Raw genomic sequence first — 16753 nt, 5'->3', positions numbered from 1 at the left:
AAGAGAATTGTCCATTTGTGGCTTGATAGAACTCAAAACAGCTACTTAAGGACCTCTTGTCTCGAGATATATTCCATCTGACTAGACTGTATTTTAATGTTGTCAGAGATGATAGGTGTTTTTTCCACCAACAATTCAGGACTACACAGGGGCGGACTGGCCATCTGGCATTCCGGGCGTTTTCCCGGTGGGCCGCTATTGCTATCGGATGCTTTGGCCGCTCAGACGGACGTATTATAAATTCAAATACACTAGGAGTGTAATGGTACGCGTATTCGTACCGAACCGTCACGAGCTGTCGAGGGGAAAATTCCAAAATGAAGTTATCATTCCTATGCCCTTTGGAGTGAACAAGGCATTTGCGTGCATTATGTAGAACATGCCAGCTGAAGATAATGAGGAAATTACGTCGCTTACTTTGCCAAGTGCATTCCAAACGTCTACATAATGCACGCAAATGCCTTGTTCTCTCCAAAGTCTAAACTCCGAGGGCTCTGCCCTTCGAAGGAGTAGGGCATAGGAATGATGACTATATTTGGAATGTTGCCTGTGACGGTTCGGTACGAATACACGTACCGTTACACCCCTAGAATACATGCAACTCGAATGCAAAAGACACGTATGCATGCCAACCCCCCCCCACCCGTCGACAGGGCCGATTTTTCTTCCCAGTCCTGCCCTGGGACTACATATTTACAGCTGGCATTTTTTACATAGTAATATTTTACAGTTTGAATATTTAACAAGCCCTTGACATGAATGATTCCTTAAATTGTGTGGCTTCACAAAATATATTATTTTTTAATTGCTCTAAAACAAATGTTTGGTCTTATTTGGAGCGTGATGTTGTGGATCGAGTTCTTCTCTCTTTCTTAAGTCTCCATTGAGTGATCAAAGCACAGAACGGCAGCTGAGATTTCACTTCACGCTCGGGTTACCAGCAGATAATACAACGTAGTTTGTGGCTTTTGGTTGACCAGAGCCTCACCAAACTCATGTGCCTCTCCTATAATTGAAAGTGTCTTTTTTTCGCTCGTAGGGAAATGTGCTGAAACGTGTTGAAATATTGTTTGGTTTTGAAAGGATTTTAATCTTTCTTACGTCGAATTCTAGGAGCTGGTAGTCATGGGTGCGCCAGGATCTTACTACTGGACCGGAACTGTCAAAGTCTTTAACATGACGTCTAATACACACTACAGCCTAAATCAAGATGATCTGAGCCCCCGGAGATACAGTTACCTCGGTAATACCTGCTTTAATGTCAAAAGAAACTACATTTTGTCTTTGGTGTCAATGTTTCGTAATGCATCACAGATGTCTGTCGTTTTAGGATATGCGGTGACTGCTGGTCACTTTTCATCACCGACTGCCATAGACGTGGCGGCTGGAGCGCCTCAGGATAGCGGTGGTGGAAAAGTGCGTGATCGTAACTTGGGTTAAGTTTCTTGTGTTGAAAAGTTGTTTAGATTAACACACAGTTTCGTTGGTTTGTCGTAGGTGTACATCTTCAGAATTGAGGGAACGGCTCTTGTGAAGATCTTCCAGGCCTCAGGGAAAATGGTGGGTATGAATTGTTAAAAGTCGACATGAAATAAAAATGAACCCAGTTTGCACATTGCTTGGGGCCTGTGTATAAAACGTTGTGTAGACTTCTAGAAGTGAAAGATCTTAATCTATGTTAATCTTGAGGTAATGTTTTACGGACACAGTGGAGTGTTGTGACCTGACCCGTTTGCTCTCGGCTCGGCTTGGTTTCAGATGGGCTCTTACTTTGGCTCCTCATTGTGTGCAGTTGACCTGAACGCGGACGGACTGTCGGACCTGCTGGTTGGAGCGCCCATGCACAGCGAGATCAGGGACGAAGGCCAGGTTTCTGTTTACCTCAGCAGGGGCAATGTAAGTTCAACCTGCCTGACACATGTTTTGTTAAAGCAGGGTTTTGTGTACCATGGGAAACAGAGAGAGCTTTTATTTTATTCATAATTATCTGAATTAACATAAAAAACTTTTTGTTTGCTCAGGGAGTGATGGAAGAAACTGAGATTTTGAAGGGTGACAGTGCTTACAACGGCCACTTTGGCGAATGCATCGCATCTCTTGGGGACATTGATGATGATGGGTACCAAGGTCAGTTTCTTAAATCTTACAGTTTACAGAGATTATTCTCTCTGTAGTTGCAGCAGTGCAGTTTTAATATGCCAGTTTTATAATAACCTTCTCCACTCTTACATACATTTACATCTATAGTGGAGTTTTGTTTCCTTGCCAACGTTGCCAATGGCTTACTATATATACAGTATATATATACTGTATACTGTATATTGTAATTTTAGGTTACCCAGTCCTGATATAACAATATTATTAAAGTAATATACCTAAATTAAATATACTTCGATTGAATAATTGACAGTCTTTGACAATACAACATAGCATTTATTGCAGTTAAGTTTCATCAGTGTGCATTGCATAGAGAAAAACTTGGAATAATACCATGTATCTTAATACCTTACTGTCTTTAATTTTTCCTTTTTTTAATTATGATGTATGTAAAGCTGCTTTGCAACAATGAAAATTGTGAAAAGCGCAATATTAATACAATTGAATTGAATTGAATTGAATTAAATCTGTCATCATTTACTCACCCTCAAGTTGTTCCAAGCCTGTATAAATTTCTTTGCTCTGTGAACACAAAGGAAGAGATTTGGAAGATTGCCATTTACTGCCATAGTAGGAAAAATAATTACAATGGGAGTCAATGGGGGATGAGATCTGTTTGGTTACTGACATTCTTACAAATATCTTCCTTTGTGTTTAGCAGAACAAAAAAATGAGACAGGTTTGAAACAATCTGAGGGTGAGTGAATGATAAAGCCGTCCCATAGTGTTTACAAATAAGAGCAATGAATGAGTTTATAATATGAAATTGCTTTAACGCTTAAAGGGATATTTTATGTTAGATGTAAATGAAGCTCTACATTGCTGACATTACTTTGTTCGTCAGGTCACTGGAAAAGAGATTTCGTCTTGAAGATCTCTCTCCTGTGTTCTCGCTCATTTTCCTGGCATCTCACGATCCAACCGGCGGCTTTTCTTGGCCTGTAGTTTAGCTCTCCAGTGAGGGTTCGACGCAGTTTCTGATTGTAATTCGGTTTTCCGCGTGTTGCATTTTTGAAAGTATAGAACAGACTGTCTCCTGGCAGCATCAGATGCGTTTGGGGCGACTAACAGTCACATAACTCAATTTACTCGAAACAAACAGGCCAAAACATTCCTTTAATGTGGGATTGAGATGGAAAGATGTTAGAGGAGCGAAAGCAACCCAACACCTGGACGTCCTGTACATGAGAGCAGTTACAAACACACCTGATGAAGTTCATTAAGAAATAACTTGAGGAATATCTTTCTTAAGGTTGGATTAAAACAGAAGAGGAGTTTTCATACAGGACAGTCAGGGGGATAAGATTCCGATTCAAGATTTAGTATTCTAGAAAAGGAAATGGTATATGTGCCTTTTATCTTATTGTTGTGTCTCTTCTGCAAGGTTATTTTTAGAGTGAGGATGAACTTTTGTCGATACACATCACAGTCTTTATGGACATGTAAGTGCTGTATATGGTTATATGCAGTGTTGGGTGTAACTAGTTACTAAGTAATTAGTTACTGTAATTTAATTACTTTCCCCTTGAAAAAGTAAAGTAAGGGATTACTCTTATTTTTCTGTTACAGTTACGTCTGATGTAATTAAACTAAATACTTTGTGTAATATGTGTGTGCAATAGTGGAATTGACATCAAAATTCAAAGTCTAACTTTAAAATCTGTGCTTTAATGTATAATTCTCACATTTGTAATACTTTGGTCAGTTAATAAGAGTACTTTATGTAGTTTAATATTAATTATTTGAATGAATTAAATAAGCCGTTCCATGTCTATCCTTAAATCACTTAACTAATCAAGGTTGATGTAGGATATAGAAAGTAATTAGTAATAAGTAACAATACTTTTTGGAGAGAGTAATTTGTACAGTAATCTAATTACACTATTGAATATGCAATTAGTAACTAGTAATTAATTACTTTTTCAGAGTAACTTACCCAAAACTGGTTATATGAAATGCAGCATATTCACGCATACAGTCCGTTCTACACATAAGCCAGTAAAATCTCTTATTGAAACGGTCTTATTTAAGAAATTACAGGCTGTACATATTTTGGTTTTGGTTTTAGATGGCACTGTAATAGTTTCCATAGAAACATTCTGAGACGTTGGAATGACACATTCACGCATGCTTTTGTTGTGGAGTATGTGGGGGGTTTATGGCTCTGTTTTAACCCCCCCTGAAGTTTCACAGACCTTCGAAAACACATCAGTGTCCATTAAGTGACTTAACAGAGCTTCTCTCAAACAGAGCTGGCTTTAAAGCAAATGGTCATTTACTGGGCTCACAAATCCACAATCCACAAATCAGTTCCAGTCAAAGCCGGAAGCACATTGTGCCGTTTCTTCTGGCCTTTTGTGCACAATAGTTGCTTGACAAAAGCGAATTTTAGGAAAAGTCAGTTGTTGTCAGATACTGTATATTCATCATCAAGACTTGCGGTATTGACTTTCAACTGGCCTTGAAAATATTACCACGCAAAATCAAATTTATTGGCCACCCGTGAGCACATCACATTAAACCACCCAAGACTTGACCTTTTTACCCCGAAATCCTTTATGATCTCCAAAATAGACAGCTTGCAGGTCATCCCAGACTTTACTAACTCCGTCTTTCTCATTGACTCTTGTTTTTCTCTGTGATGTAGATGTGGCTATAGGAGCCCCTAAAGAAGACGACTATGGAGGAGCTGTTTATATCTATCATGGTGATGCTACGGGGATAGTTAACAAATACTCAATGGTAAATCAATCCTCCTCTGCTGAACTAGGAGCATTTTAAATGCTGACTTTTAAGACATTCTTGAGATTTTGAGTTTTAATGTAAAAACTGGAAATGAGATGCCTGTCATACAAATCATGGTTTGATGAGCATTATATCTCCATTCAACTTTGAGAAACTTTATATCTTATGAGATTGAACATTTGGATATAAAGACTGATTTTATGAATCATCTCATTAAATTAAATGTTCTCTCTCACCTTGATCGTATACAGCGATTGTCTGGGAGAAGCATCAACCCCACCCTTCAAATGTTCGGCCAATCAATTTCCGGCAACGTGGACATGGATGGGAATGGATATCCAGGTTTGGCCCAACGTTAGAAATTTGGCTACACTCAAGCGAAGATTGAAAATGTTCTGAATGAACAACATCACAGCCACCCAGTCAGTGAGAAACCACGATGGGTGCCAGACCCACTTTAGCCTTTGCGATCTCTGCGTAGAGACTGGAAAAATGCAATATTTTTACAAAGCTTCAACGAGTCTAATACATTCAGATTATAACTAAATGAAAATGGTTTTGTCAAGGTCAGGCAAGATGCTTCCAAGAACGAATAAAAAATCTCATTTATTTCAGTGCAATGTAGCTTTTTCAAAAGGACATTTTTAAGTTTTCATTTGTTTTTTCAGACGTGACGATAGGGGCATTCATGGCTGACAGTGTGCTGTTGTTAAGGTGAGTGATGCGCTGTCACTCACATCACAGTAATAACATCTCTCGTTGTTCGGTGATCATTGACGGTCTCTCTGTGACAGATCCCGGCCGGTGATCACGGTGGACGTTTCGATCTTCCTGCCCGTCTCCATCAACATCACAGTACCGCAGTGTCACGAAGGCCCTCAGAATCTCAACTGCTTCAACGTCACAGTCTGCATGAGCTTTCACGGGAAACAAGTACCTGGACACGTAGGTGAGAATGAGCTTACGATAAATAGAAATCAAAGAGAATTGCACATCCAACGGGCAATGTTTTCAGGGCGTTCTCTTGAAGTTATCAAAAACTGAGCTTGGAGTAATGTTCAAAGAGTATTATTTTTATGTCTCTGCTAAACATTCTTAAAACTGGTCTTGTAAACATTCAGAAATATTGTTTTCGTGACTTATTAGGAATGTAAGCAGAACGTTCTTAGAACGTATTTTGGTATCTGGGAGTACAAAAATAGCTACACCCAGTCTATAAACATTATCAGCTGAGTGCAAGAAGCGAAGAGTTCATTTGCAAAAACAGATAACTCCATTTAAAAAAATCAGAGATCATGTTTTTTATTGTGCATTCTAAGTAATGTCAATCCAACGGTAGTTGGAAAACATGATAACAATAAAAACCTTGAGATCTGTTTTTGCAAATTAACTCTTCAAGCATTTATAAGGATTATTAATAATCCTATTTATTATTTATGAAATATTTCAATTTCACTGTATTGTTATTAATGCTGTTGTGCCTAAAACATTTTCTAATCCCAAATCGTTTGGTCTTTTAATTAAGTAAAATCAACATCATTTAAAAGGGTCATATGGCGCGAACACGTGTTTGTCTGTGTCTTTTGTGTGTTATAAGTTGCCCATGCATGTATTAGACACGTAAAATTGCACAAATGAAAGTGTGGGAACAAAAGATGCATTCTATCTAAAAGCGAATGCTCACCCAGACCTGCCTGAAACGCCTCGTGTAACCACACCCCCACAAATCTATGTCAGCTGGTGGTATGATTTGACTAAGACCGCCCAAATGTACACTCAAGTAAGGTGGGCGTACCTGTCAGCACAATTGAAGAGGAACCTGATGTTCCAAATATGGTCAGAGGCGTTACATTTCCATCACATGCTTGCAGTATTCCAACTGGCCAATCATAGCACACCTCGCTTTTCAGAGCGATGAGCTTTGTAAAAAAAATCTGCGCGTTTCAGAGAGGCGGGGCAAAGAGGAGATACAAACATGCACGGTATGTGGAAGATACAGCGTTTTTGAACCTTAAATCCTGTTTACACATTGAATTACATCTAAAACAAACCATAATATTCGTTTTAGCCGTGTCATATGACCCCTTTAATACTTGATCAGCAGTTGAATTATGAAATGCACCAATGTTATTTCTGTTCTGTTGAAGTCTTGTCATGAAAATTTCTTCCGTTACTTGTTTATGTGAGTCTGACATCATGAACGCTCAGACACCGTACAGTTTTGATGACAATGACCTTGTACTGAACCGCTGGGTGTGGCCACCGTTTGCTGCGTGGGTGTGGCCATATGAGACATGGACTCTATAAAGGGGTCGTTACATAATGTGGGGTTTCTGGGAAACATTGAATAAGAGCACTAGTGTTTCCCCCGCTTGGCATCTGCTTTGGAAGGTGGAAAGGGTGACGCCCTGCTTCTGTAGGCCGCTCTGAGCTCACGGTTCAGTCACAGCTGGATTTATTAAAGGACCATCCCCTGCATCGCTCCAGGAGAGCTTTCAGACATTCAAGAGTAACGGAGTAATAATAGACGGTCCTCAACATCAGGATCACAGTGTAATCCAACAATGAAAAGATCCTGCGATTGAACGAACGTTTGACCTCTCTTGTCTGAATAAAGCGCGGGAAAGCTGTCAAGAAATGACGCTTCTTTACATTTCCAGAGCGCACAGAACTGGACGGACGCCCAGAAATATTCACGGCCTGTTTTCTTTCATTTCTGTGACGATGTCGGTGGAAACAAGATGTTTTTAACTAGGGATGCACCGAATCTAACATTCTTGGCCGAAGCCGAAGCCGAACATGATGTGAAACACTTGGCCGAAGGCCGAATAATACCGAACACCGAACATGGTTTTTGCATTTCTTCTATTTATTAAGCTATTTTTTTCACTATTGCACAAACTGAATAGTCAAAATTTGCTTTTAAAAATTTGTCTTGCTTTTCAATAAAATACAATACAACTTAATATAAAATTGAGCAAAACAAAATACATTAAAACAAAAAATTTAATAGCCTATATTAATTAGGCCTATAACTGACTGGTAAAAGAATGTAATGTAAGTTACTCTGTACCCCTACAACAAAACACTTCATTAAAAAGTGTCATTCCACATTAGGCCTATAAACTAAAAATACGAATAAACTAAAACTGTTGGATTATTATAGGCTACGTTGCAAAATGATTTTAAGAAAAAAAAACACCGAACGCAAGCAATTCTGACTGATGCTGACTGACAACCATATCAGTTCACGTCTCTCCCCCAAACTCCGCCCACAGAAGCTGACTGTTCTCTGGTGCACTCGTGGCCGGGATGCACAGAACATACTTTGACAAGTTGTTTAGTACAGGGAACTGTTTGCGCGCGACCACTGTATGATGTCAAAGGATGTCGCGAGCGGCGGGGCTACTGTCAGACAGCCCGCTCCCGTCTGAAGTACACAAGTTACCGACCGGTAAAGACGCTTTCATTCGGAAATTTACTTCCGTGCGGCAAGTCCCGTGTCTTTCTCTGACACCTTAAAATGCTCCACACACACTGCCAAAATGTTTTCGGCAGTAATAAAGCGCACGTCTCTCTCTCTCTCTCTCTGCGCTGGTTGCTAGTTGATCGTTTCTCGAGTCATGTTCGGTAAAATTTATTCGGCCATTTCACATATTCGGCCGAATACCGAACATGCGTTTTTTGCTATTTTCGGCCGAATATATTCGGTGGCCGAACATTCGGTGCATCCCTATTTTTAACAGACACTATCCCGAGCATTCCACACCACACGAGTGCTTATTTAAGAGATGTTTATACATGGTCGTTTAACCGAAATGTGCGTGTGTCTCTTTCTCCCCAGAGTTGTTGTACAACCTGACGGCAGATTCAGATAAGAGGCACAAAGGTTCGCCGGCACGGGTGTATTTCGCAAACGGCGGAGAGCAGACAGGTGTAGTCAGTCAGCGTTTCAGTCTGGAAATCAACCGGCAGCGATGTCATCAGTACACATCATACGTGAGGGTGAGTCCTGAGAGACCCGACTATACCACCTGTCACATTACACACTCCTACATTCAATTACATTTACATTTATGCGTTTGGGAGACGCTTTTATCCAAAGCGACTTACATTCCATCATACTATACTGTTTCTAAGTATGTGCAATGCTGTTATGTGTTATGGCTTGGATGTCTCAGCATCACAGAATTCAGTCAGGTCCATGTGATGTTGTTTGTGCTGTTCCTCTCGATTGGCCGGTGTCGTTTCTCTCCCATGACCCGCTGGAGGTCAGAGCGTGTCGTGTCGAACTTCTGTTCTGTTTCGCACACAGCCCAAATATCTCCGTGTGCATTTTCTCATAATCGCTTTCAAACTGTGTTTGTTAGTAAATGATGGCACATTCTTTATTTATTTCAGCCGGGCATTTAAATCTTGCCTCTAGGTTAAAACCTCTCATTAGAGGGATCATTTGCTCACCATCCAGACACGAAAGAACACAGAAGGAGACATTTTGCAGAACAAACAAGACTGACCCCCATTTGACTTCCATTGTACGAACAATTTTACAAGACATTTCTCAAAATATCTTTCTTTGTGTTCCACTGAAGAAAGGGTCACACAGGTTTTGAACAACATGATGGTGAAGATTTATTTTGATTACTTTCTCTTTAAATTGTGTGACTTTCAAAATAGATTCTGAGGGATTGTGCGTGAGGTGACGAACCGTTTGCTTCTTTTGAAATGTGTTGTTCTTAATAAGGGACAGTGGCGCCCCCAGGATTTTTTTTATGGGGTGGCACAAAGGGGCCTGTACGAATCTTAGGGTGGCACATTTAAAAAAATGTATTACGCCTGAATCTAATGGTTAAGAGTTTTGGCATTGCCTTTAATACTACTGGGATCATATAAAGTTATTACTAGTCTTACGATTTAATTTCTAATTTAATTTACTAATATTTTCAGTGTTTGATCGATACATGCTAATTCGCTAACTGTTCTACATATATTTGACTATAAAAAAATATGATAGTAATAGATGCCAAAAACTGCAAATCCAACAATTTAAAGATCAGCTGATGGAGTAATGTATTAACCAAACATGTATAGTGTTCAATCAAAATGCGAGCATGAGCAGCAGAAAAATTCAAATCCAATGCCTTAGCGACTAGCTTAATCTCAGTTAGCCAACCCGTATTAGAGTTTGATACAATAGGTTTTATCATACAATAAACCACGTTTTACTTACTAGTTTGTGAGTTTCGTCTCCAACCCTCTACCCCTTTCATGCGTGCTGACTGAACAGGAGCAAACATGACTCACGTGCGTGGTACTGCGGCTGCCGTGCACATATTAGTCGCGGTTTCGCAGGTTAAACGAGAGAGGAGGGGTTGAGATCGTATTCTACATAACACATTATACAAGTTATTTTTTTACATAGTGCTTCGATAATGTACATTTTAATTAATAAATATTAATACTATTATTCTAATATAAAAAAATATATATATATTTAAAAAATCTCATTCTGGTTGGGGGGCCAATGGGGTGCCAGTGACTTTTTTGGGTGGACCGCGGCACCCCCTGGCCCCCCCTTGGGGGCGCCACTGATAAGGAACATTGTTTTGTGACTATTCTTGCTGTGAGACGGTCATCATTGCGATCACACATTCTCTTGTTGTCTCTGTTGGGATGGTAACATTGGGCTGGTGTGTTCAGTGTCCTCAGGGCGATGCTGCTGTGGAGCTCCAGCTCTAATAAGGAGCCCCACACAAAGCCTGTAGATTTCACTGCTTCTGTTTTACGAGACGCTGCGGGCCACTTCTCCACAGGGGATCCTCTTACAGGAAGGACTTACCCCATGCCATGATACTATTTTTCCTTTTTACCGAACAAATATGCATCAGCCAGCAACAAACAGCCAGCTGACAGCGCTATTAGCTGGTTTGCTGACCTAATCTTCTTACGTTTACTCAAGAACATTCAAACACTGGCTTCCTGGTGTTGGCCTTTTGTGTCCCTTAATATACGCTGTGCATATGAGCACACAATTCAATAATTCATTTTCTTTTACAGGTTTTCATGGAATTCTCCATGGAAGAGTCTGTTTTTCAGCCTTTTGCCTTTTGTTTCTGCTGACTGTGGGGACAAATAATGTCACTTTAAAAAAAAGGATCTGATGGAAAAAAAAACGTAATAATAAATAACGCCCCGTCCCTAAACTGCCTTGTTAAATAGTTTTTACAAATTGCCGTACTGTTGTGTTGCATATATTTTGTAGGGTTTGTAACGAAAGACGCTGTTAAATTGTCAACCCCGTTACCATGATTGTCTATGTTAACAATTGATTCAGCACTAAATTCTTTTATAAATAAGCACCTTGATGTTTCATGACTTTGAGGACAAGGCTGATACTGGCGTAGAGTAGTCAACCCTGTTACTAAAAGCGCGGTTATACTTTTATATATTGTCGCCTTGGAATTATAAGGTTCTATCTGCATTCTGAGCAGTTTTGAGATAGTGAGCTTCAAAGTTTTTGCATTCCATTTGACTTTGTAGATAAAACCTTTTTGTTTTCTAAAAAAAACCCCGTCCCAAACCGTATACAACGTAAAGAAAAAAACAACACATAATGTAAATAAGTTGTCACAGAATATGAATATGTGAATAACTCAATTTTGACACAAATGTCCTATAATTCCAAGGAGATACTGTATATTGATTTGGGTTGACATGGCACGATGCAGTTCTTTTAAATCGCTTCTTTTTTTAAATGGATAAAGAACCTGTTTAATAAATTGAACCTTAAATGTTCTGCTTAGACTTTTGTGTAAAAGACTTTAGTTTGCTGCTGTCATGTATACAATATGAGGATGATGATAAGCCGTGAGTAAATGAAGGTATTTTATGTTGTTTGTAGAGAGTGTAGATTTGCGGTCGGACCTGTCATCGTGTGTGTACATTCAGTCGAACCCTCTCACTCAAACCTTAAACATCTACAGGCCGCTTGTTTGTTTATCGCGATGTTTCACAGTTGCTCATGTCTGATGAATCAACAGAGTTTATTTGATGTTGAAGTGTGTTGAAATGATGGACTTGGACCAGACAGTCACAGTTATCTGTTTAACTGTACGACTGAGAGTTTAATGGAATTGAATCTGCGCTCTTGTGTTGCGGGTGGGCAGGCAGATCTGGTGTATGCCACGGAAGATCTCGCTGGGTGATCCCTAATGGACCAAACCGTATAAACACCCTTCTGCTGGAGTTAAGAGTCTCATTTCTCTTGAAGGCCACACTGGTCTCGCTACATCTGATCTGAATCCTGCTGTCAGTAGTGCAACCTCAGTTAAATGAAAGGTTTAGTGTGTTTCCACGAAGGTTTATACTTGATTCATTCCATATGCAAAAAAACCCCACAACAGTATTACCAACTTAGTCATCTGAATGTTATTGACTTTTTTGTGTAAGTTAATAGTATTATTGCTTATAGCAGTATTAAACTAGAGACCAGAATATCATATATATATTTTTTTTATTTAGTTATTTCTATAGATCTGTTGAATGAGATGAGTCTGAGTTGAATGATGCAGCATGCCTGTTGTTAGTCTAAATTTAATCGACCTTGTTACTCAACATTTGTGATTTTACTGTCTACTACTTGAGTGAGATGTAACGCTCATGTGGCCTTTTACCCATCTGTCTTTGAATTAGCTAGACGACTCTGTTCAATGTTTATATATGGAAAGCATTTGTGACTGTGAGGTGACTTACAGTAAGATATAAGATATGGCTAGTTGGGTTACGTCAAGGATATTTTCAAGCGATATTTCTGTATACAGGGCAGTATGGTAGCTCACAGTAGTCAAATACTATTAGATTTTGCAAGTTTTGAAAAAGGTACACTATTTGTGAGGCCAAAATCAGATGCACCCTTCAGGGTTGCCTGGTCATCAAAGTGCTGCAAATCTGGCAACCCTGCACTGCATGAACATCAATAATACACACCACTGTTAAAGTCACCGTGAACCGATCGTTTTTACTTCCGTATTCTGACGCATTTCCGAGTGAAAAGGAATTTCAAATGAGAAAATGTGTGGGTGTGGCTTGCGTTTTTCATTGCATGTATAAAAACAGCCATTGCATTTAGAAATTAAACTGGCAGCAGACTGACAGTTGAAGGGGAGGAGTTAACAGATGCTCCGCCCAAGCCGTCTAACTCGTTGATATATATAACTAGATGCCGCATTCAAGCGCTCCAGACACATAGACGTGTCCGCCATCTTGGATCGGTCCACTGACGTCACTCACAGTTGACTAGAATTCCCCAACACTGCGCTGCGCAGCCATAGCTGTGAAAACCACGGGATGGAATGGGATAACCTTTCGCCGTTGTCATCTGTTAGTGTAGCAGATATAATGTTTGAGTTTACACAACAATAAATATGTTTTCATAATCATACACAGTCAGCTTGATCTTGAGTGTTAACGGACTGGCTCGCACCGTTCCAATATGGCGGACGACCTCTAGTTATTTATATCTAAGGTCTAACTTGCGTCATTTGAGATGAATAGTCATTTCAGGGCGGAAATGCGTTTTCAGATTTTAATTGAACTTTTACTGCAAACACTGCAAGATGTCATTAAAAATGAGATTTTTTATTTCACTGGGACTTTAACATCCAAAAGGATGAACACAGCATAGTCCTGATTCACTTCAAATAAGAATGTACATGAATTCTAATAGCAGTTAGCGTAAAGCTCAGATAGCTTTGTCAAACAATACTTGATGTGTTTCAAAACACGAGCGTGTTTGGTTAGGCCAGTTCAGAAGAGCTCAGATCTCCATCATCAGCGTGATTTGGCGGCAGTCTCGAGGGCCAGGTCCGCTCTCATTTTTCTGGATGTTAGCATCTACTCTCATGAACCTCCTTTTGCATGCTAATGGAAACCAGCTGCCCCCCCCCCTGGGTTCTCCAGAGGAGACCTTCAGTAAAACACACTCCCCCCTGTTAAATCGCACAGTGAAAACCCTGTACCCACTGCGGTGAATAGCGTCACACAACTCTGGGGAGTTATTGTTGTGTCAACTGGAGCTCTTGTGCGGCCGCCCCGTTGACGTCGAGCTGCTTTCAGTAGAGCGATTCGACACGTGAAGCCTGTGTTTACTATATTTAGTCATGGAGACAGCAGAACGTTTGCACACAGCTTCATCATCTTGATTTAGGAGATATTTGCGTTGCGTGTTTTACTTTGTGAACCTTGGTTTGTGAGCAAAGTAAATACGTATTGATTTAGCACTCCAGGCCAACAGTTTTGATATTTCGATTGGCTGATATAGCTTTGTTTTTGTACTCTCGAGTTTAAGTGTTTTTAAGTACTTTGTAAAATTGACCTTGAAAAGGAATTTGACATTTGATTGAGTTTTTAAAATGAAATTAAGTCCTTATATATCACCAAATGACCGGGTCGTTGAGATTGTTTCGCCCAAGAATGGAAACTCTTTCATCTTTTATTCACCCTCATGTCATTCCAAACCTGCATGACTTTCTGCCGAACACAAAAGAAGATAGTTTGAAGAATGTTGATCGCCAAACAACAATGGATCCCATTGACTTCCATTGTAACCATGAGACATTTCTCACAATATCTTCTTTCGGAACCGAAGCTTACAACATAATGGGCAGCTTTCAACAAACGTCTGTTTCTAGCCAAAGGAGGCAAGAAGCTACAAGGTCTTCTCACGATTTAGGAAAGTAGTCTAGTTCTAATTTTCCTCCTGAAATATGAAGCATTACGTAACTGTTTTATGTTTGTGCTCATCAATTTAAACACGTTTTAATTGGCACAGGTTATGGAACGGCACACCAGACTGCCAGATGTTCTTTATTTGGTTATTTTTAGTTGTTTGGTGAAGCAGCACCTGAGAGAAAGAAACGTGAGTAATGTTTGCTGTGGACATTTCGAGTGGAAAGTTTGGCTGAGGGCTTGGCTTGAGGTATCCACCGTATTACCTAATGTTCACATCAAACATTTCAGGATTCGTGTGTTTTTGTCATGATTTATTATTCACGGCTCTTTTTTCTTGGCACTACAGACACAATAGGTCAAAAACCTGCTTGCGTTGATTTTCCATAGTGCGTTTACTGGGATGGGTGTTGGTTCAAATGGGCACGCTGAAGGATGAGGCATTAGAGACATCAACGCCCAAATGAGCAGAACCAGATGCAGGGGACAATTCTGTTTCCTGTGGTGGCCACACACAGTTTTCTCTCGGAGAAAGGAAATGACCGGGTGTTTTTCTGAACTCAAGGTGTGTTACCCTGAATCCTACTGCAGTGATGTTCTGTCTGACAAGAGGGGAAGATCTTGGTAAAAGAGCAAAATATAGGAAGTTTGTATTTACTAAATACAGTGGAATTTGTTTTAATGGCTTCAGTGTGATGTTGATATGTTTTTGCAGGCAGAAAATGGAATGTCAAATCTCTAAAAACTTTTAATAAAGTTCTAAAAAGTTGATATCGAGCGACCGTCTGTTTATAGCCTCGTTTGTGATGTGTGACACACTGAGGTGATCTGGATTTGTAGTACACACGGTATGGTGAGGTTAAACCAGGCTGTCAAATTCTTTTCACCGTCTGCTTGTATCTCTCCAGAGTTCTTATCATAGTGGTTTTGTTTAGTTTACTTCATAAATACTTCATTTGCTCCACAGGCCTTGTCTGTTGTATGTGGTCTGTTCCCACAGCCAGTGAGCAAGACTATCATGAGGCGCACTTGGGGGGCAAGTAAGAATTTTAAGACCAAAAGTAGCCTGTTAAGTGATGTGACGTGTGGCCCATGGTGTCCTATACACGGAATTTGTGCTCTGAATTTCACCCATCCAAGTGCACACACACAGACATTAGAGAGTAAAGGGATAGTTCACCCAAAAATGAAAATTCTGTCATTATTTCCTCACCCTCATACCTGTATAAATGACTTGGTTCTGATAGGGCTGCACGATAAATCGTTAATTAACTGCACACGATTTGGCGATTTACTACGATTGTTTTTGCGCAGTTCTTCAGTGAAATACGGTTAAATGCTGCTGCGTCTGAAAGCCAGAGGGCTACTCGGGTTTCGGATATTATGATGTAAAATAACCGACGACTTCCGACCTCAATCCGTTCCAGTCAAGCGCAGCAGTCTGTGTTATTTGGTAACTATTCAAACACAGGCATTTGTTCATGAACAGTTTCTATTTTAACGTTCACGTTTATACATATTACGTGTTGTAAAAATAGTTTAAAGTTTGTTTGCAGTTAACATGAGCCTGCGAAGAGCTAACCGCCATCTTGTCCGTGACGTGTTTCGCTGACGTCGGGGTTGATCGATTTTTCCCCCGAGGTCGGATAACTGACTTCGCTTGCCATTCCAGACGTTCACTTCCGGGATTGATGCCGGCAATAACCGCAATCCGAGTCGTCTCGAACGCAGCAGTAGTTCCAGAAAATGCTTATGGGGATCTTTCTATCACTGTTTTTCAAGCCGTCTCGGGTATTTTCATGATAATAAAGTATATTTATAATGACGATGTTTAACGGGTGTTGCTTTTTCAAATGCACATTAAAGTGCCTGAAACTCATAGTGATTTCAGATGGGGCAGCACTTGCTACTGATCAAAGAGCCGTGCTTCACGGACAATTTGTGCATAAATACACAATCGTAATCGTCGCGATATCATAGTCACAATCGACAGGTCGATTTACGCAATAGCAAACCACGATTAATCATGCATCTCTTAAACTCAACTTAAACTCTTTGTAAGTCGCTTAAAAGCGTCTGCTAAATGACTAAATGTAAATGTAAATGCATCCCTACGCTCTGATGA

At 40.0% G+C, this 16753-nt stretch overlaps 1 protein-coding gene across 1 annotated transcript in view; it reads left to right on the top strand.

Annotated features, from left to right (window-relative positions):
- itga9 (integrin, alpha 9) overlaps positions 1 to 16753 on the top strand; it is an 83588-nt gene that overhangs the window by 18822 nt on the left and 48013 nt on the right. Inside the window, exons 6-15 of the mRNA XM_057342318.1 lie at positions 1114 to 1243; positions 1331 to 1416; positions 1498 to 1560; positions 1759 to 1896; positions 2022 to 2127; positions 4805 to 4899; positions 5154 to 5244; positions 5571 to 5616; positions 5697 to 5851; positions 8747 to 8907. Coding sequence (XP_057198301.1) covers positions 1114 to 1243; positions 1331 to 1416; positions 1498 to 1560; positions 1759 to 1896; positions 2022 to 2127; positions 4805 to 4899; positions 5154 to 5244; positions 5571 to 5616; positions 5697 to 5851; positions 8747 to 8907 — 1071 coding nt within the window. The remainder of the gene's footprint in view (positions 1 to 1113; positions 1244 to 1330; positions 1417 to 1497; positions 1561 to 1758; positions 1897 to 2021; positions 2128 to 4804; positions 4900 to 5153; positions 5245 to 5570; positions 5617 to 5696; positions 5852 to 8746; positions 8908 to 16753) is intronic.

The sequence above is a fragment of the Triplophysa rosa genome, linkage group LG9 (assembly GCF_024868665.1).
Source record: "Triplophysa rosa linkage group LG9, Trosa_1v2, whole genome shotgun sequence".
In the NCBI taxonomy this organism is placed as follows: Eukaryota; Metazoa; Chordata; class Actinopteri; order Cypriniformes; family Nemacheilidae; genus Triplophysa; species Triplophysa rosa.
The sequence above is the reverse complement of the archived record's forward strand: the minus strand, read 5'-3'. Positions and strand labels throughout refer to the sequence as shown.